General features: G+C 47.3%; 1 protein-coding gene across 1 annotated transcript; it reads right to left on the bottom strand.

Annotated features, from left to right (window-relative positions):
* Positions 1–2,690: 2,690 nt before the first annotated feature.
* LOC127205377 (acetyl-CoA acetyltransferase, cytosolic) lies at positions 2,691–19,823 on the bottom strand. The gene is made up of 9 exons (XM_051164652.1): positions 19,752–19,823; positions 19,163–19,297; positions 15,793–15,974; positions 12,005–12,122; positions 7,477–7,620; positions 6,462–6,584; positions 5,146–5,300; positions 3,540–3,650; positions 2,691–3,153 (listed from the first exon to the last, which is right to left on the bottom strand). The coding sequence occupies exons 1-9, from the start codon at positions 19,804–19,806 to the stop codon at positions 2,983–2,985; spliced, it is 1,194 nt and encodes a 397-aa protein (XP_051020609.1). The 5' UTR covers positions 19,807–19,823; the 3' UTR covers positions 2,691–2,982.
* Positions 19,824–20,402: the final 579 nt, after the last annotated feature.

The raw sequence follows: 20,402 nt of genomic DNA, 5'->3' as shown, positions 1-20,402 counted from the left end.
GCCACCGTGCCTAGCCTTGACCTTTCATACTTACATAGATGGCTAACTCAAGGCCAACTGCTAGTGTAATGTTTGAAAGCAGATGTAACCTTGGGCACATACTATTATGAGAAAATGTTGACCAGTGAAGGGATTTTTGTCAGGTGATGTCTTTTGTTATTAAAGAAGGAATGATCTTGGCCTCATTTAACCTTTTTGTTTTGTTTTGTTTTTCAAGACAGGGTTTCTCTGTGTAACCTTTATGTCCTGGACTCGATTGGTAGACCAGGCTGGCCTTGAACTCATAGTGAGCTCTGCCTCCCAAATGCTGGGACTAAAGGCATTTTGATAGAAGATATTTCATTTACATTTCCCACAGTGCCTTGTGTCATTCCTTTTGCATAATCCCTCTGACTACTTCCCCAACTTCCTCAGAGGCTGGCTGCAGGACTCCTAGGGTTCTGAAAGGATAGCCATTTTGGCTTGCTTCTGCAGCTTTATGCTTTTTTCATTTCATCTTCCTTGTATGCTGTGGCTACTCTTTAGTGTTCTTTGTGGGCTTACTCTGACCGCCCCTTACCCAACTCTGCAGCAGCTCCCTAGGAAGCACCATTTCCACCCTGTCCCTTCAGTTACCACACATTGTGCTGAAGTTGCGAGCATCCACACTGTGGCTCACAACTCCAGTTCCAGAGGATCTGATACTCCCCTCTGGTCTTCAAATGTGCATATATAAACATGGGAACACACATATACACATAAGTAAAATCTTGGGTTGCTTCTGCTAAATTTTTACATAACTGTATTACAAGTTCATGAGACAGAGGCAGGACATGCTCCTGATGTATAGTCCTGGCCCTGCAGTGACTGGCTAGGCCACTTTTCGTTAAGGATGTATGTGCTACGCAGTGACAACTGGCTGAGCAGGTTAGTGCACACCATGTTGGCTGTAGCTGCCATTACTGACGGCACTGACTACAGCTGCTGTGACATCACTTGGGTGGACATTTTCACTCCACTATATATTTAAGTATCATTTCTTATTATAATTTATTCAGATTATATCTAGATTGCTTTTATCTTCTTGTTCCCTCTCTTCCTCCCTTTATGGCCCTATTCCCCTCCCCTAGACTTCTGACAGAAGGGGACCTCCTCTCCCACCATATGATCACAGCCCATCAGGTCTCATCCGGATAGCCTGCTTCCCCTTCCTCTGTATGCTGCTGGGCCTCCCAACCAAGGGAAAATGATCAAATTGGGGGCACCAGAGTTTATGTCAGAGGTAGTCCCTGCCTCTCCCCATAAGCATGGAGAATGAGCTGTTCATTGGCTAAATCTGAAAAGGGGGTCTAGGTTTACTGCATGCATTGTCCTTGGTTGGTACAACAGTTTGTGCAGCTCCCCCCCCCCCCCCCCCCCCCCCGTCTGGGTCCACCAGCCTTGATGGTCATCTTGTGTCCATTATACTCTTAGGGGACTACAGTTATATTTGGCCCATCACTGGCAATTGTGCAAGTATGACACTTGGTTTCAATAACTGACTTTTGGAATTTATTTCTACTAAAATTTGCTTATGATTTTCATAGTACATGTGACTGCCTCCTGGCAGGTTCATCTGAGTGACATTCAGGCTTGTTAGAAATGTTTGCATGAACTCTGGTTGCCCAACCTGCCCCCAATCCTGTATTTTGCTCCTTGAGTCCTTGGATGTACCTCTCTTGTTACATGTTTCGAACTAGAGCTTTTCTGTTCAAGCTGTCTGTCGTAACACATCCCCGTGGTCCAGCTTTAGTTCTGTTGTCATGATAAAACTCCTTGACAAAGGCAACATAGGGAGGAAAGAGTTTATTCGGCTCTCGACCCCAGGTTACAGTTCATCGTTTTGGGGAAGTCAAGGCAGAAGTTTGAAGCAGGTAACATCCCATCCAGTCAAGAGCAGAGAGAAATACAGCAAAGCTGCTGCTGCGCACTTTCCTACACCCAGAGGTGCACCTGTTAGAACTCCCGGACTTTTGGACTAAAACAGTTGGAATATGACAGCACTTCAGGTTGGAAGAGGTCATGAATCTGACTTCCAGTATTACAGGATTGGTCTTGATTTGATCAATGGGCAACCACGAGACAACAAGCAAGCAGGGGTGTTTGAAAAAGACATTAAAGTAAAGAGCCTCAAGTCTGCAGCAAAAGCTACAATCCCCATTCTCTCTTTTTTAAAAAAGATTTATTTATTATTATGTGTACAGTGCTCTGTCTGCATGCACACCTGCAGGCCAGAGGAGTGCATCAGATCACATTATAGATGGTTTGTGAGCCACCATGTGGTTGCTGGGAATTGAACTCAAGACCTTTATAAGAGCACACAGTGCTCTTAACCTCTGAGCCATCTCTCCAGTCCAATCTCCATTCTCTTAATGGATCATTTTGGGTGCCTGCTTTTAATCCAAGTACTCAGGAGGCACAGACAGGTGGATCTCTGGGAGTGCAAAGCTAGCCAGGTCTACAAAATGATTTTCAGGCCACATGGTGAGACCCAGACCCAAAAACAAACAAACAAACAAACATCAAAATCGCCGGGCATGGTGGTGCACACCTTTAATGCCAGCACTCTGGAGGCAGAGGCAGGAGGATCACTGTGAGTTCGAGGCCAGCCTGGTCTACAAAGCAAGTCCAGGACAGCCAAGGCTACACAAAGAAATCCTGTCTGGAAAAAAACAAAAATAAACAAACAAACAAAAAATCAAAATCAATGATCGGAGCAAATTATACCTGGAAGGCAAATATGATAAACATGGAGACTACAAAAATCCGTTCACTCTGGAGCCCTCGATGACTGACTGGATTTCCCTTCTATTCAGTGTCTTAGCCTTGGGTGTCTGACATTAAAGTACAGCAATCTGTCCTGTCCTGGGTTCCTGTCCTCACTTTGGTCCTCTGATTTCACATTCTATTTAGTGTTTCACTGATTTAGCAAGAACCGATCAAGGGTGGTGGCCGTCCAGCAGATCATCCTCTCTGAACACACATTGCTATTCCCATCCCACCCCCAATGCACAGGGCTGCAACCCCACGGCTCCCACCCACTCTCTCCAGAGTGTGTAACAAGGTCACTAGAATCCTACAGCCAGACGCTCCCAGAGGATGGCCCAAGGCAATGGCTCCTCCATCCATGTTGACCTACAGGGAAGAAGAGCTTGAAGTCAGTCTCTGTGGACACAGGCTAATACCCTAGTTTTATGTCTCCTCTTAGTGTTATTCTAGTGAACCAGCCTTTCAAACTTAGCTGCTTCCATGGCAAAGCTTGGGAGTAAATGATGCCCATGTGACACCTGCTGTCCTGCTGTCCTCTCTGGTTTCTCGAATGTTCCATGCATTCTGGTGTGTGAACTAAGATACTCAGTTCTTTGCTGTGACAAGCAATAAAAGTCACCTGAAACTTAACTAGTATTTGCTCATCTCTTGCCAAGGTGACCAATGCTGGGAAAGTAACCCATTTGTTGTTTTTTACAGCTTTGAGGATTATGCAAGTTCACTGGCAAACAGGACAGCTTGGTGGCGTTTACCTTCTCGGGGTTGAGTCCAAGTTCTTTAGCTATTGCAGCAGACACCGCTGCAAAGGCTTCATTGATTTCAAACACATCAACATCTTCCAGGGACCAGCCTGCCTTTGTAACCTATAGGAAAGATGAACTGAAGTCAAATTGAGATGTGTGTGTGTGTTTGTGTGTGTGTGTGCTTACACAGGACAGCTGTCTATATTTAAGGCTAGTCTAGGCTATAGACCAAGACCCAGACTCAAAACCAAAGGGATGCACTCTAAAATATTCCTTCAGGTAGGCAGGAAGCTTGATGTGTCCTAAGTTACATACAGGTGATGTAGCATCCTTGAGTCTGACTTTGAAGAGATTAGGGGCTGAAGCGATGGCTCAGCACCAGCTGCTCTCCCAGGGACCCATGCATGACTCCCACACTCACACCGCGGTTCATTATACAGTCTGTAACCACCATCCAGGGATCCAACCCCTCCTTAGCACACAAGTGGTTTGCAGACTTATTTGGAAGCAAAACACCTATGCATATAAAATAAAATAAAGTAAAAATTTTGACCTGGGGCTAGAGAAATAGTTCAGTAGGTAAAGTTGCAAGTGTTCTGAGGTCAACCCACAGAATCCAATTAAAAAATAAAAGCATGAAGCATTGCTGGGAAGGCTGAGATGGGCTGATCTCTGGGGCTGGACAGCCACCCAGCGTACTTGGAAAATTCCAGACTAGTGTGGGACTCTGAGCCTCAGGGGGAAGGAGGGTGCAGGGAGTCAGCTCTAAGGATAAGACCACTTGATGTCAAGTCTTACTCTTGAGTTCTCCATATCCACAGAAGATGGCAAGAACAGATGGCTGTCCTCTGACTTCTACATGTGCGCCAAGCTTGCTTACACACACATACACTAAAGAATAAATGAAGGTTTTATTTTTGTTATTTTTTGTGTAAGAGTGTTTTGCCTATATGTATGTAAGTGCATCACAGCCTGGTGCCTGTGGACTTTAGAAGAGGGCCCAAGGTCCCCTGGGACTAGAGTTACCAAGGTTGTGAGTTGCTATGTGAGTGCTGGGAATCAAACCCAGTTCCTCTGGAAGAACAGCCAGTGCTCTTAACCACTGAGCCATCTCTCCAGCCCTCATATATGTGGGGTTTTTGTTGTTTATTTGCTTAAGATGGAAGAACACCTAGTGTGTCTTCTGCCTTCGCAGAAGCCCAAAGACACAAGTACATGCACAAATATGTGACCCAAATGTCAGGAAGAGAACTAAATTCACTTAAGGCTTGTGAAGACAATGTTTCAAAAGGCAAACAGCAAACAAAACCTGGTGGAAGTAACACAACTGAGCAGTTCCTTATACTTCAGAGTGGGAAAAGGGAGTGGAGAGGTTAAAGAGTGCTTAGTACAGAGCTGCAGGTTAGCTGTCCTCAGTGTCTCAACAAAGCCAAGGACAAGGTCTGCAAAGATGAGGCAGACACACGTGGAGGTGCAAACCTGTGGTCTCAATAGCTTGGAGGAAGAGGCCAAAGGCCCTGGAGCTCAAGGCTGTTCAAGGCTACCCTGTTTGAAGGCACCCTGGGCTACCCTGTCACACATGTGCCCATCAACACACACACTTAAAGACACTCACAGCTTGCTTTATGGCTGGAATTGGTCCAACTCCCATAACGGAAGGCTCCACACCAGCTTGTGACCAGGAGACTATTCGTGCTAAAGGTCTCAGCATTCGACTCTCGGCTTCTGTCTTCTTCATAAGAACCACAGCAGCGGCACCATCGTTCATTCCTGTAAACAAGGGACCTGGTTTCTACAGTGCTCCTTGATTGCAGGTGCAGACCGGGGCCACCTCCTTTTCCTCCTGAAACATTAAGCTGCTGACATCTTGGCAAAGCCATTTGCTGTGATTCATCAGACTACACAGTGTGCTTAGAAATGGTCAAGATCAGCCAGGTGTGGTGGTGCACGCCTTTAATCTCAGCACTTGGGAGGCAGAGGCAGGTGGATCACTGTGAGTTTGAGGCCAGCCTGATCTACAAAAGTGAGTCCAGGACAGCCAGGGCTGTTACATAGAGAAATCTCGGAAAACCTAAAAAAAAAAAAAAAAAAAAAAAGGAAGAAAGAAGAAAGAAAAAGAAATGATCAAGATCAGCTGAGTGCAGTGGCACACACCTGTAATCCCAACACTCTGGGAAGCACAGGCAGATGGATCTCTGAGTTCAAGGCCAGCCTGGTCTACAGAGTGAGTCCAGGACAGCCAAGGCTACACAGAGTCCCTTTCTTGGGAGGAAATATGGTCAAGATCAAGTTTGGAATATGATATTGATCACACAGTATTACAAGATTCTCCAAAAGCAATGGGGGATAGGAGAAGGAAACTGAAGAAACAAGCCTGAAGAAACAATCCCACACTACTGGGATTTTCCGGAATTAAAAAGTATAAAGGCAAATAAACTCTGAATCCCTGTCTTTCTTTCTTTTTATTTGTTTATTTTTCTTGGAGACAGGGTCTCTTTAGCCTTGGCTGGCCTCGACCTTATAGAGCTCTGATGCAATGCTGGGAATAAGGGAGTGCCTCACCATGCCTGGACACTTCAGAGGATTTTTGTTTTGTTTTGTTGTTTTTGAGACAGGGTTTCTGTGTGTATCCTTAGCTATCCTAGAATTCAATCTATTTGGAACTCACAGAGTAGTGGGATAAAAAGTGTACACCACCATCACCTAGACAACTTCACAGTATTACTTTTATCCTTTTTACTTGTATCTTTAATCTAGATGTCAAGAAAGCAAATCACTTCATTCAGCATACATTAAGAAATTGGCCAAGCATATAGGACTATAAACGTTTCCCTTAAACTCAGCTTTAGGAATCATTCTGTGTAAAGACATATTCACTTGGTAGACCTCACCACAGTTGGCACTTCCCCAAATGCCTTTCAGAAATCAAACCTGATGCATTAGCTGGGGTGACTGTCCCCGTCCCATCAGTAAGAAAGTAAGGTTTTAGCTTGCCCATGGCTTCAATGTTGCTCCCATGACGAGGAAACTCGTCCACTTTCACTTCAGTGAGACCTACAAAGAATAAATCCGGTGACTTGGGGTGAGCACAGAGAAGGCAGAACGCTGGGACTGAGGCTTCTCAGAAACAAGAGGGTTCACATTTGAGAGAAAGGACTGTTCCGTTTACCCACTTCCATCCCAGTAGGAAATGACTGGCTCCCTGCATCTACCCCATAAGAACTCACTGTGAAGACACTCTCCCTGTGTTCAAACCCACAGCCCTCTCTGAGGACAGCAGTTATGCGTATTGTATGGATGTAGGTTTGGTCACTACGTTCAGCTGGTTGCATCTGAGCGGGTGAGGTGTAGAGCAATCCACCTTCCACCACCTGGGCACAAATGGCAGTTACTGCTAAGGGCGCTGTCTGCAGGGTCCTCTTTAGATCATGGAGTGGAAGCTAACAAGATGTGTCGTCTGCAAGTCACACACACGGGAGCAACTGGAGAGGCTTTATTTAGACTGCACAGGAGAGGTGTGTCTTCTGAGTACCACAGATGACACTCTACTTCTCATGACACCACCGGGATGCACACTGCACCTGTGAACAGTCTGAAGAGGATGGTTTCCATGTGACCATACCCCCTGTAGACAGTATTTTACAGCCAGGTGTGGTGGTGCACACCTGCGATGCCAGCACTCAGCAGGTAGAAGCAGGATGGTCACCCACCACCTGGAGGCCAGCCCGGTCCACACAGGGAGCGTGAGGCCGTCCAGGCTTCACAGCAAGACAAGACTGTGGCTGAAAACACACAGCATCCCCACCTGCCCTCCCGCGTTCAGATGTGTAATGCCCACACCTTTACTTCCTGTAAAGTCCAACATTCACAAACCGCCCTACACATCACCCTTGCAGTGTCATTCGTGCCTACAAACAGCTTCCTGGTGTGTGATCCCAATACTCACCTTTCCTGGAGGACACCAGCACTGGCACAATCTCCTTGTCAAAGTGGCCAGCTTTCTGCGCATGCTCTGTCCTGTTCTGGGACAGAACTGCAACCTTGTCCTGGGCCTCTCTACTCACTTGCCATTTTTTGGCTACATTTTCAGCTGAGGAGAAGAAAAGACAAAAACAGTATATTCATGAGCTGGCCTGTGGTAGCTCAAGCCACTCACATTTGGGCCTCTTCCCTTTCTATGTCTGCGAACTGTACCCAGATTCACCACTGATGTCTGCCTCATTTACTCAGCATCTCCTATAGGAACCCTCTCAGGGAAAGAAGGACACAGCCCATCCCTCTGTGGATGACACACAGGTGAAGATGGCTGCTGCCAAGCATGATGACTTCAGTTTGACGCCGGGGATGGACATGATGGAGGGAAAGGAGTGTAGCATGTTGTAGGATATTTGGTCCCATTGTGAGCCCTGAGGTTGTGAACTGTGAAAACCTATCTGGTGTAGTTCCATACTTTCAATCAAAGAGCTTTCTATACACAGGATTTAATAAAGTTAACCTAGGTCAAGGGGTAGAGCATAGTTGGGCGAGATGGTGCACACCTGTAATCCCAGCACCAAGGGAGGCAGAGGCAGCCAGATCTCTGTGAGTTCAAGGCCAGCCTGGTCAACAAAGCAAGTCGAGGACAGCCAAGGCTACACAGAGAAACCCTGTCTGGGGGCTGGGGAGGGAAGAGATGGTGCAAGAAACCAGCTGATAGGGACTAAGTAGAAAGGAGGGACTTTAAGAGAAGGGCAATTAAGACAGCGTGGACAAGACGTTCTTGGGCTTTTTGCCTTTTTCTCATGGGTTGCTGGCTGAGCTACCAAGCTTTCAACCTTGGGCTTTGGCTTCTTGGCTTTTTCTAGCTGGATGTGAGCTGAGTAGGAAGGTCAGCAGGGTGCTTTCTCTGCCTCTCTGAGCAGGTGTTTACCCCAGCATCTGGCTCCTGAGTCTTCACTGGTAAAATCAAATGACTTGGGAGTTAGTCTTTCATAACAGGTTTTCCCTCTTTCTTCATACCTGCCCTTTTGTTGTCAAAAGTCAGTCAGCTTGATGGCATGATGGCGCACAGTGAGGCAGCAGATCTGGGAGCTTCAGGGCATCGCACTGTTTGGAGTCTGGTGCTCTTCACTATCAATTTCTTCCCCCCCCCCCCCCGCCCCCCAGACTCACAGCGATCCGCCTACCTCTGCCTCCTTGAGTGCTGGGATTACAGGCGTGCGCCACCATGGCCGGCTCACTGTCAATTTCTTTAGATTGTAAGCCTATCTGTGTTCCTGATGCTGGACATTAAACACATATGTCTTTTTAACTTATCTTTTTTAAATTCTGGACTAACCTTAAAGATTTATTTATTTTTATGTACATTGGTGTTTTGCCTACATGTATGTCTGTGAAGGTGTTAGATCCCCTAGAACTGGAGTTATGACATTCTTTTTTTTATTGTAAGAAGACATTATTTATTTTGTCTATGTGTGTGCACATCTGCCAGTGGGGAAAACAGGGCATCAGATGACTGAACTAAGCCACCTGACATGGTCGCTAGGAACTGAACTCTGGTCCTCTGAAAGTGCAGCAGGCACTTTTAAACAGGGAGCTGTCTCTCTTACCTATAGCTTGATATTTCTGAAGAGTAGGGCCCCTCTCTTCCATCTCATTGTCTTTGTTTCCTCACTGAATAATGAATGGCGTGTTGGCACAGGTGACGGTTCGTTATGCCTGGTGCCCCTGGAGATCAGGTTTCCGGATGTAATAGGCGCTCTGACACTAAACCATACCCTTGGCTTCAGGATCTAAGTATACAATAATCATCTTGGTGATGTGAGGCAGGTAGTCTGAGTATCACTCAAGAAATTGGCTTGTCAGGAATGGGAGCACACACTTTTGGTCCCAGCATTTGGGAGGCAGAGGCAGGTGGATCTGCACAAGTTTGAGGCTAGCCTAGTCTACAAAGCAAGTGCTAGGACAGTCAAGGCTACACAAAGAAATCTTGTCTCAAAAAACAAAACAAAAAACCCAGCCGGGTGTGGTGGCTCACGCCTTTAATCCCAGAACTCGGGAGGCAGAGGCAGGCGGATCGCTGTGAGTTCGAGGCCAGCCTGGTCTACAAAGTGAGTCCGGGACAGTCAAGGCTACACAGAGAAACCCTGTCTCAAAAAACCATAAAAAACAAAACAAAATAAAACAAAACAAAAAAACCCACACCAGGCGTGGTGGCACACACCTTTAATCCCAGCACTTGGGAGGCAGAGGCAGGTGGATCTCTGTGAGTTCGAAGCCAGCCTGGTCTACAAAGTGAGTCTAGGACAACCAAGGGCTATTACACAGAGAAACCCTGTTTCAGGGAAAAAAACAAAAACCAACCAACCAAACAAAAAACCCAGAAAAATAAAAGAAGGAAGGACAAACTGCCAAGATGCTAGGACAACCAGAATCCAGGGAAGATGCATGGCTGCTCCTATCATCTGCTGGATAGCCTTTTAGCCTTCTGTGCTGTTGATCTCACTGGAGCAGAGAAATCTTGAGTCCCTGTTTGTTACATCACCAGGACTGCTCTCCTTCCTTGCACTTGCACACACTGTCTCGTGTGCTTACACTTTTAGCCTTTTCCCAGTACCCTATTTATGTGATACAAGTCACCAAGGTGCTTCTGAACAAGGTGCTTCACAGTCAACTCAAAGTCGGATGTTATTTCTGTCTGAGTTACGTTTATATATAGTAAAGGCATTGTTTTGATTTTCCAATTGCTTCAACTGTCAACATAGGACACAGGACCTAGATACATGACTAATGACACAACTGTGCTTAAGCAGGACTAGTTTATCTGACAGCACCTGTCTTACCTGTCAGCTTGTGGGTCCTGCTTCCTATCTGGTAAGATGAGCGAATTGAACCAGAGAATCCTAACATTTCCACACCAAGGACTCACAGCTATAAAGTATTGATTTACTCATTTCTGCTCCTCAAACAGGAACTGTATGTGTACAATTCTAAAACCACGAGGAAAAGCTGTCCTTTTTTTTGTTTTGTTTTTCAAGATAGGGTTTCTCTGTGTAGCCTTGGCTATCCTGGACTCACTTTGTAGACCAGCTGGCCTCGAGCTTATAAAGATCGCCTGCCTCTGCCTCCCAAGTGCTGGGATTAAAGGTGTAGGTCACCACCAGTGGCACGAAAAGCTCTGTTTTAAGAGTGCAGCTAGGCATGGTGGTGCACACCTTTAATCCCAGTACTCAGGAAGCAGAGGCAGGTGGATTGCTGTGAGTTCGAGGCCAGCCTAGTCCACAAAGCAAGTCCAAAACAAAGAGTGCACATGGAGGCAGAGGCAGGCAGATTTCTGTGAGTTCAAGGTCATCCAGATCTACAAAGTGAGTCCAGAACAGCCAGGACTACACAGAGAAATCTTGTCTCGGGAAAATGAGAGAGAGGGGGGTGGGGGTGGGTGGGGGTGGGTGAGCGAGTGTGCACTCGAGCATGTGCACACATGAGTGAGCACACAACTCTCATGATGGCCTGAGGTCTTTCTGGGCTGGGGCAGACCCTGCTAAGCTTCCTCAAGATGTGGTCCCTTCCACCATCAACTTCCTGGGCAAGAAAAACCTTTGTGCAAACACCTTCCTCCCTTCCTTCTTTTCTTTTAAAAATTAATTTATTAAAAATAAATAAATAAAAATTAATTTATTTCATTTCATGCAAGAGTGTTTTGCTTGCATGTATGTCTATGTACCATTTGCCTGCTTAGTGCCCTTTGAGATCAGAAGAGCAAATTAGATGGAGTAAAATCACCTGTGGACTGGACTGACAGATGGTGTGGGTGCTGGGAAGCAAACTCAAATCCTTTGGAAGAACAGCAAGTGCTCCTGGCCACTGAGCCATTCCTCCAACTAACAGTCCTCTTCGTGCTGGCCGTTCAGCGGCAATGCTCAATGTTCATTAGCAACATGTGTCTGTCAGGGAGTCGCCGGCTGCTCCTTTAGGTTCCTAACTTCATTTCCTATTACTGTCACTTTTTTGCTCTTAAGACCTTCAAATCTGGTGAAAATCTGTCATCTTGCTTTCTTTTCTTTTTCCAGTCTTATCCCACCATGTGGTTGGTCTCTGCCCTCTGCCAGTGAAATGTGGGTCATAGTTTCAGCAGACACTGAAGGAACTTTAAGGATAGAATGAGTGAACTACATACATTTGGAAGGCATGACCTTCCAAGGTCCAGCCACCAAAGTCCTAGTCTGACCAATGACACATAGGATTACCACAAGCTTCCTGCATCAGGTCAAAGGTAGACCACAAGCCATCTGGGGAAGCTTCATGAAGCACCCAACAGCACACATATCCCAGGGCTCTCTCAGTGCTACTGTATGCCTAGGCTTCCTGACTAAATAGGTCTTAGACAGTATGGTAGCCAAATGGACACCAGACTCAGAGCCTATGCAATGGGCCTCTCTGTCACATGCTCTTGTCAACCTTTTAGATGCTAGTGTCTGCAGCCACATCAGCCTTACCTGTAATGCCCATATGATAGTTGTGAAACGCATCTGTGAGACCGTCACAGAGTATGCTGTCAGCTAGTGGCACCTCACCCATCTTGACTCCTGTTCTCAGGTGAGCCAAGTGAGGGGCCTGGAAACAGGAAGTAAGAGCAGATTTAGACTTTCTTGTCCTCTCAGGATCCCACTCAGATACAGAATGAGCTGGCCAGTACCTCCTCCCTCTTTATTACCCATGAAGCCCTTTTCCACACTACCTGTTCTCTCCACACCACAGCCTGAAACCTCTTGGCATCAGCTGACAATCCCACCTACCCTCATGTAGCAATCTATTCCCATACAACTTGCCCATTTCCCTTTCTCCCTCGAACTGTCCATTCTGTGTCTGAATTCCTTGTGATCCCATTTTCTAGTTCTAGATAGACAAGTCTTATCTAAGGGGATGGCATAAAACCCTAGCTCTTGTACCTGCTTTTGAAAAAAATGTTACGCGTGTGCACCTGAGTGAGTTTACGTGCACCACATGAGTGTATGCCTGAGGAGACCAGAGGGTACTGGATGCCCTGGAGCTGGCTAGCAGGCAGCTGTGAGCACACGACACGGAGGCCAGCCACTGAACTTGGGTCCTCTGCAAGAGTAGTGCAAGCTCTTCTCCACTGCCTCGTTGCTCCAGCACATTTCCTATCTATCCGATAAGAGATACGACAGCCACAGGGAGAATACTCCTGCTGCAGAATGAGCTGACGGGAGCACTTCGGGGTAGAAGCTAGTTCTAACTTCCAGCCATTCAAAGCAGTCAGAATACAATTGGAAGAATAATGGGCAAGGAGTCAATAGAGGTGAATTGATAAAAGTACAATAATATCTATGAATGAAAATGAGATAATTAGAAGCTGGAGAGATGGCTCAGTGGTTAAGAGCTTGTACAGCTCTTCCAGAGTTCCACGTTTGGTTTCCGGCTCCCAGGTCAGCTAGCTAGGTACAAGGATCTCCAACTTCAGGGAACCAGGTGCCTCTGGCCCCCAAAGGATACTTGAACTTACATCCACCCCTTACCCCAACACACAAAGAAAAACAGGAAATGACATAATTAATTAACTCATAATTTTGTGTATAAATTATTTTTAAGAAGCAAAGAAACCAAAGCCATGCATCTAAGTGGTGGCTCTGGACATCAGTGTTCCCACTTGTAAGTTGGGAATAACAGCACTGATGCCATATTGGCTTGTGTGACCACACGCAGCAGTCCTCAGAGCAGGACTGCATGTTGGTCTAGCCAACCAGAAGGACTCAGCTCACTTGTGACCTTCAGCCTGCCTCCTCCTGAGCTCTGCTGGGGCTGAGCTCACTAGGTCTCTGACCAGTGGCTCCCAAGGTCAGACCTTGAAGATAAGAAGATGCTGTCCCACCACAATGCTGGCTTAAGGATAGCACCTGGCGAGACAGAGGGGGACAGCAAGCGTCCTGGAGAGGGGCAGTTCTCCATGATCCTCGGCTATGTCCTTTCTTTTGCTTTTTGAGTCTAGTCTTGTAACTCAGGATGATTTGAGTTTCAGGGCTCATGTAGTTCTCAGCCTCAGCTCCTGAACAGCAGGAACTGGCATGCCTTCTCCACAGGCGGCCTTTACAAGTTCTGCCCTCAACCAAGTACGGTCCCTGTGTCTCTCCTGATCAAGGGCCATGACAAGAGTAAGTGGCAACATGTGACTTGACTGTTCCTCACAGTGGAAAAGCAAGTAAAAACCAAGCTAGCCTGTCTCCTGCTTCCCTCAGGTCTGAGAGCTGAGATGCTGGAGATTGGTCCGGCTACTGCTCCTTATGTGCTGTGTGCAGACTGTCATCTAGATTATTCACATGTGGACTGTTTGAACTCTGGCTCAAAGTCAGAAGAGCATTTTCTAGGGATGAGCTGGACCCGGACTGATGAGCTGTGTCTAAGAACAGGACGCTCCCAGTTCGCAGAATCCAACCTGGCGAGTTTGAGTTCAGGTGCCCTGATGCCTACAGCTGTGGTACAATCTCTCTGAAGGTCTGAGTGTGAACTAGGGCTTCTAAACAGCAGAGCTTATGTTCCGCTGTCCAACTCTGTTCACACAACATTTAGGTTCACCTGTTAAAAAAAAAAAAAAGTCACGCCAGCGCTCGGGTGGGCAGTGACAGGTGGAGTTTTGTGAATTTGAGGAGAAGGTAGTATATATGGGGGGTTCCAGGCCAGTCCAAACTACACAGGCTCCTGTGCACACTTGGGTGGGGACGGGGGAGTAGGGCATGGTTGTGCAGAGCTTTGACCCCAGCACACAGGAGGCAGAGACAGGCAGATCTCTGAGCTGGAGGCTGGCCTGGTCTACAAAGAGTTCCAGGACAACCAGAGCTACACAGAAAAATCCTGTCTTGGAAAGCTAAATAAGTAAAGGAAAAGAAGAAAACAAAAGAATGGCAGTGCTGGTGAGATGGCTCAGTAAATACAGGCACTTGCACCAAGTCTGATGACCTGAGTTCAATCCTCAGCTGGTGGAGGGTGAGCACCTACTCTGGTTAGGACTCTACAGTGCCTTTTATTTTAAGTATTATTATTAATTTTTGAGAAAAGGTTTCTTTGTGTAGCCATGGCTATCCTGGAACTTGCTCTGTAGACCAGGCTGGCCTCAAACTTAGCCGGCTCTGCCTCCAGAGAGCTGAGAGTGAAGGTGTGCACCACCACACCCCTCCCGTATTTTTTTTAACGAGTGAAAAATGGCAGTAGTGCATGATGTGAAACAACTCACCACGGGGAGTGAAGAACTAGACAGCACCTCAAGTGGACAAGTTGGGGACCCAAGTAGGAATACCAATCTGGAGCTGTTTCTCCTTTATTGTCCTATCTAACTTTTATTCTTTGATAATAAGCAGAGCTGAATTACAGGTCTGGATGACTCAGGTGGCCTTAGACCTTGGCGTCAGCTCCTAAGGATGACACCCCTCAGAAGTTAGTCAGTTCCCTGTGGAATTAAGTATCCTTTACCTTTCTAATGTTCTCAAAGTGGATTTGTAATGGATATGTTTATTAACTCTTTGGGCATGATAAAAAAAAAAAAGGCTTTCTCAAACTTTTATTTTTACTTTAGTTACAGACAGTTGTGAGCTGCCATGTGGGTGCTGGGAATTGAACCCGGGTCCTTTGGAAGAACAGAAAGTGCTTTTAACCTCTGAGCTCTCTCCCCAGCCCCCTCAAAGTTTTAAAATTATACGGAAGATGGGCTGGAGAGATGGCTCAGAGGTTAAGAGCACCGCCTGCTCTTCCAGAGGTCCTGAGTTAAATTCCCAGCAAACACACCCATCTATAATGTAACAATAAATAAAAAAAAGAAGGAAAGAAAGAAAGAAAACTTAAAAAAAAATTATACGGAAGAAAACTTTAAAAGTTTGAAAATATCCAAAAACTTACAAAGAAGGCTTTTCTGAGCATGGCAGCACATGCTTGTAATCTTAGCACTCAGGAGACAGAGCAGAAGCAAGCACTTAAAGCTAGGCTAGGCTACATAGGAAGTCCTGAGCTAGCCTCGGCTACATAGTAAGCAGGGAGAGCAACCAACTAATCTTGTGTGTGCATTCAGCAAACACTGTCTGCTTCTGGAACAACAGCTTAGAGAGATTCTGCTCTGCTGCACCGGCCTGGCTGACAGGCTGTTCTTCAGTAGGATTTCTCACCCCACCTGGAGAGCAGTGAGCACTCAGGCAGGGTGAGGCTCAGCCACTTTGTGTGTGTCCCTCAGCAGGACATGGCCTAGGCGATGAGGGTGGTGAGGCAGCACCTCTGTACTTACCTTGCTCATGTTCTCCATGCCTCCTGCAACCACGATGCTGGAGTCGCCTGTGGCTATGGCCTGGGCTGCAAGGCACACGGCCTTTAGGCCCGAGCCACAGATCATCTGGCAGCTCCACGCTGGAACTGAGTAGGGGATCCCTGCACCCACACTGGCTTGTCGAGTAGGATTCTGCCCACAGCCTGGAACAAGGAACACAGAAGCCTCTGAGCCACCAAGGAGAAAGGGGAGACAGCAGGGCTCAAGTGTGGGCCAACTGCAAGGAGATGCCTGCACTGCAGCATGCCTTCAGGGCAGGCAGCACAGAGGCCTGGTTCCCTCTCTGCCTGCCACTCTATGCCTGGGACACATGCCACCTCATGCAACACCTTGGTGTTCCAGAGAGAAGCTTCCTCCTCCACAAACAAGTTCCCAATACCCAAGACGGAGCCAAAAGATCTGTATCTCTAGAGAGAGCCTGACTTTTCCTCCTAGTCGGCAAGAAACTTAAGACCAGGATAAGAGCCAGCCAGTTACTCTGCCTGTAACCACAAGGCATAATTCAGACATGTGGAGCATACTGCTCCCAGGTTCATGCATAAGACACCTATAGAGAAAAGAGGGGTTACTTACAGAGGAAATCTGTGAGTAACAGCTATGTACTAAGTCATGCTGGTGTGGCAGCTCACACCTATAATCCTAACATTCTGTAAGCTGAGGCAGAAGGCTCACAGTAAGCCTGAGACCAGCATGAGCCAACTGGTCAAAGGCAGTCTGCAGTACATTATGAGTGAATTCTAGGCCAGCATGGAGTATATAGTAAGGCCTCCTCCAAAGTGAAAAAATCAAATTAAACACATATAACAAAATCAGAACCAACAGTTCACTTGAGATTTCCTTCAACTGCCAAAGCAAACAAACAAATAAATAAAAATTCACTTCCTTGGACACAGCAGAAAAGGGATGGAGGCCAAATCCTGCAATGCTATCAGTTGCACTGTCTTTCACTGTATGATGAACGGCAAAGCATGGTTCTCTCCCTTGCAAGCTCCAGATACGACCACATCTATGACCGCCCCTTAGTGTGTTTGCTGGAAAAATACTAATAGGACCCTGTCGAAAACTCAGAAATCCTATGAATTACCATCACTAACCTGAAGTTTGGTAAAAAGTGAAAAACACATATAATTATTCATGTCTTTAATCCTTGCCCTCAGGAGGCAGAGGTAGATAGATTTTTGGGTTCAAGACAAGCCAGGGGCATCAGCAAAGTTTCTGGATGAGGGTGGTGGTTCATGCCTGTAATCCAAGGATTGAGGAGTTAAAGGTAAGAGGTTTGCATCAAGAACTGCACATGTTCAAAGGCAGCCAGAGCTACAGTAAAAGACTGCCTCAGAAATTAAAAAATAAAGAATTCTGAATTAAACTAATAAGATACTATTCAATAAAGATATTATTATATAAGGTACCCACTCTTTTCTTTTTTTTGAGACACGGTTTCTCTGTGTAGCCTTGGCTGCCCTGGACTCATTTTGTAGACCAGGGTGGTTTGAACTCACAGAGATGCACCTGCCTCTGCCTCCCAGAGTGCTGGGATTAAAGGCGTGAGCCACCACTCCCTGCTTCTACAATAGTGTTCTAGCTGGAGAGATGATGGTCTGTATTGTTCTGAGTTTGGTTCCCAGCACTCACACCAGGCAGCTCACAACTGCCCGTAACTGCATCTGCAGGGATCTGACATGTGACTGTGTTTAAAGAAATGGGGCTGGAGACATAGTTTGGTGATTAAGAATGCTGGCAACTGTTTCCGAGAACCCTGGTTTGATCCCACCCACATAGTGGCTTACAACTGTCTGTAACTAGTCTCAGGGGATCCAATGCCTCTTCTGGCCTCCCTGGGCACCAGGAAAGCACACAGTGTCTACATACATGTAGACAAAATAGCCATATACATAAAAGTAATTTTGTTTTAAAAAGAAAGAGCAAGGTGGTAGTGGTACACATCTTTAATCCTAGCACTTGGGAGGAAGAAGTGGGCAGATCTCTGAGCCCGAGGCCAGCCTGCCTCTGCCTCCCTGAGGACTGGGATTATAGGCATCAGCCACCTTGACTGGCTCCATTTAAAGTTTAATGTCACTTCTGGACCATGAAGATGGACATGAGGGAGTCAGTGGATCTCTTTCCAGCCTAACCAAATCAAACACATCCCCCTTCCTCCCACTGACTATCCACTTTGCTATTCTGCTTAGTTTAGGATGGACAACTGGCTGAACCTAGCTTAGGATGGACAACTGGCTAAACCTAGCTTATGATGGACAACTGGCTGAACCTAGCTTCTTGAGATAAAGATTGTGACACCAAGTTGGGTAACAAGACTATTTCACCTAGCCGGGCATAGCTGTGCCCACCTTTAATCCCAGCACTTGGGAGGCAAAGGCAGGTGGATCGCTGTGAGTTGGAGGCCTGCCTGGTCTATAGAGCAAGTCCAGGACAGCCAAGGATACACAGAGAAACCCTGTCTCAAAAAACAAAAACAACAACAAAAAAGACTACTTCATTATATATATAAAGATGTTACAAATTTTGTATGTGGTGGTATCGGAAATCAAAACAACTCTGGCCCCAATTGTTTCAAGTACAGAATATTCAAACTGCACGCATATGATGGTCTCAGGGCCAAGAACAAAAGTTGGTTTTGAATATTAACAATTTTCTCTACAATTGATTCAATGTATACAGAGTGAGCACCGGGGAGGGGAGTGAACACATGACCACATGCATGCTAACTGTACACTTCACCACTGAGCTACAGAGTGAGCACAGGGGAGTGAACACATGACCACATGCATGCTAACTGCACACTTCACCACTGAGCTACAAGGCCCCAAGCCAATTATCAGCAAGGAATGGTCAGTGGTCACTGGCCTACAAACCCAGCAGGAAGCAGAGGTCAGATGAAGGCATCCTTAGAGTCTCCTGTCTTCCTCCAGGGAGTGACTAAGTCCCCAGGAGCGAGGAACAACCTCATGACAAGTGGACAAGGGTATTCTTGCTCTGCTTCAGCCATGCTCACAGCTCTGGCACAGTGCAGGTCCACACACTTTTACTGTGTGACATTTTAGGGCTGTGTGGAGGGCTATGCATCAGGCTGGCCCTGCTTCTAACAATATAAAGGCAGTACAGATCAGTGGTCTAGGACCACTCGGGGGGAAAAGCTTGTAAAGAAGCTGTGACTTCAACTAGAGGAAGGAGGAGGGACACAAAGAATTCTAGCAGAGAGCACTCTAAGAAAAGAGATATATGTTGTGTGTGTGTGTGTGCGCGCGCGCGTGTGCAAATACAAGGTCTGTTTGTAATGGACCTGACCTTTCCTGGGCTACTGAGGAGTTACCTGCCGTCAAAACGTGTCCAAATATGACCTCGGACACCTCTTCTGGAGCCACCTTGGCCCTCTGCAGGACTTCTTTGATGACAGTTGTCCCCAGGTCATGGGCGGGCACAGTGGACAGGGCACCATTGAAGGAGCCTATAACGGAATGGTGAAGAGGAAGGGCATCTGAACCAAGAGCACACTTTGGACCACCGAGGGAGCGGATGGGGCCAAATGCTTTCTAAACAAAAAAAAACTGGCACCGAGAAGGACAAAAGCTATGGGGACTTCCAGGACAATGCCAAGCCCAAAGCCAGCCGGGAGCCCCTGCTCAGACCACTAACTCCTGGCCCCCGCCACCACAGCGTGACCGATGGTGCTTCCCTGAGAAGGCCAATCAGGGATCGGGAGAGAGAACGCGTCCGAACCTCAGCCAATAGGTGAGCCCGGCAGAGTGGTGGCTCTACCGCGAGGAGCCAATCGCAGCCCGAGGGGCGGGGCCGCGGGCGCGGCGCGAGGCAGCGGGCTGTGGAGTCCGAGGCCGATGGCCCCCCCTCCCCGTCTCGTGAGCCCGGTTCTCCACGCACCTGTTGGGGAGCAGGACACTTACCTATGGCGGTCCGCGCCGCCGAGACGATGACCACGGGTTCCGAGCCTGAGCTCATCCTGTTGCCCTGCTCTGCTCTACTCTACCAGCTGCCAGCTCGGCGCAGTGTGTGACTGAGGTAAAACTTCCTTGAGCCTCCTAGGTCGTCTTGGGGGGTGGGGCTTTGGCCTCCCTGACACGCCTCCTCGCGCCTGCGCACAACGCCGGGCGGGTCTAAATCCTAGAGTAAGATGGGATGTAGGTCGGGTACCCTGGTGGTAGCGGTTGTTGGGGCGCCAGCGCCACCTAAGGGTGTGGGGTTAGGGTGGGGCGTAGCTAATCCATGGGTCTTGAGTTGGACGTAGGCGGTCTAGGCGTGTCGGAGAGCGATGTGGTGTGCAGTCTAGGAGTCTTAGGTGGGGGCGAGTGTAAACCGTCTAAGGGTGTCGCCTGGGCTAGGGCTCTTCTCTAGGCGATACTCTCCAGGGAGCCTAGCCTAGCCTAGCCTTTTTGAGTGGGCACCTCCTGCCTCTCCTACAAGGCTTTCCGCTATGCTGACAGCTTCTGGGCGCATGGCCTCTGTACTAACAGATCTTTAAGACAATGGATCACTGCTGTTTAAGACTTTTTTTTTTTTTTTTTTTGGACACAGGGTTTCTCTATCTTGGCTGTCCT

The sequence above is a fragment of the Acomys russatus genome, chromosome 21 (assembly GCF_903995435.1).
Source record: "Acomys russatus chromosome 21, mAcoRus1.1, whole genome shotgun sequence".
NCBI classification, from domain to species: Eukaryota; Metazoa; Chordata; class Mammalia; order Rodentia; family Muridae; genus Acomys; species Acomys russatus.
Note: the sequence above shows the minus strand (reverse complement) of the source record. Positions and strands in the feature narration are given on the sequence as shown.

What these genes read in the sequence shown, in the direction of transcription:
- LOC127205377 (XM_051164652.1), bottom strand. Translation starts at nt 19,806, where the DNA reads ATGAGCTCAGGCTCGGAACCCGTGGTCATCGTCTCGGCGGCGCGGACC. An exon ending in TTCCAGCCATAAAGCAAGCT is followed by an intron (nt 3,651 to 5,145) that starts GTGAGTGTCTTT and finishes TCTTTCCTATAG; the next exon opens with GTTACAAAGGCAGGCTGGTC. An exon ending in TTGGACTCAACCCCGAGAAG is followed by an intron (nt 3,154 to 3,539) that starts GTAAACGCCACC and finishes TCTTCCCTGTAG; the next exon opens with GTCAACATGGATGGAGGAGC.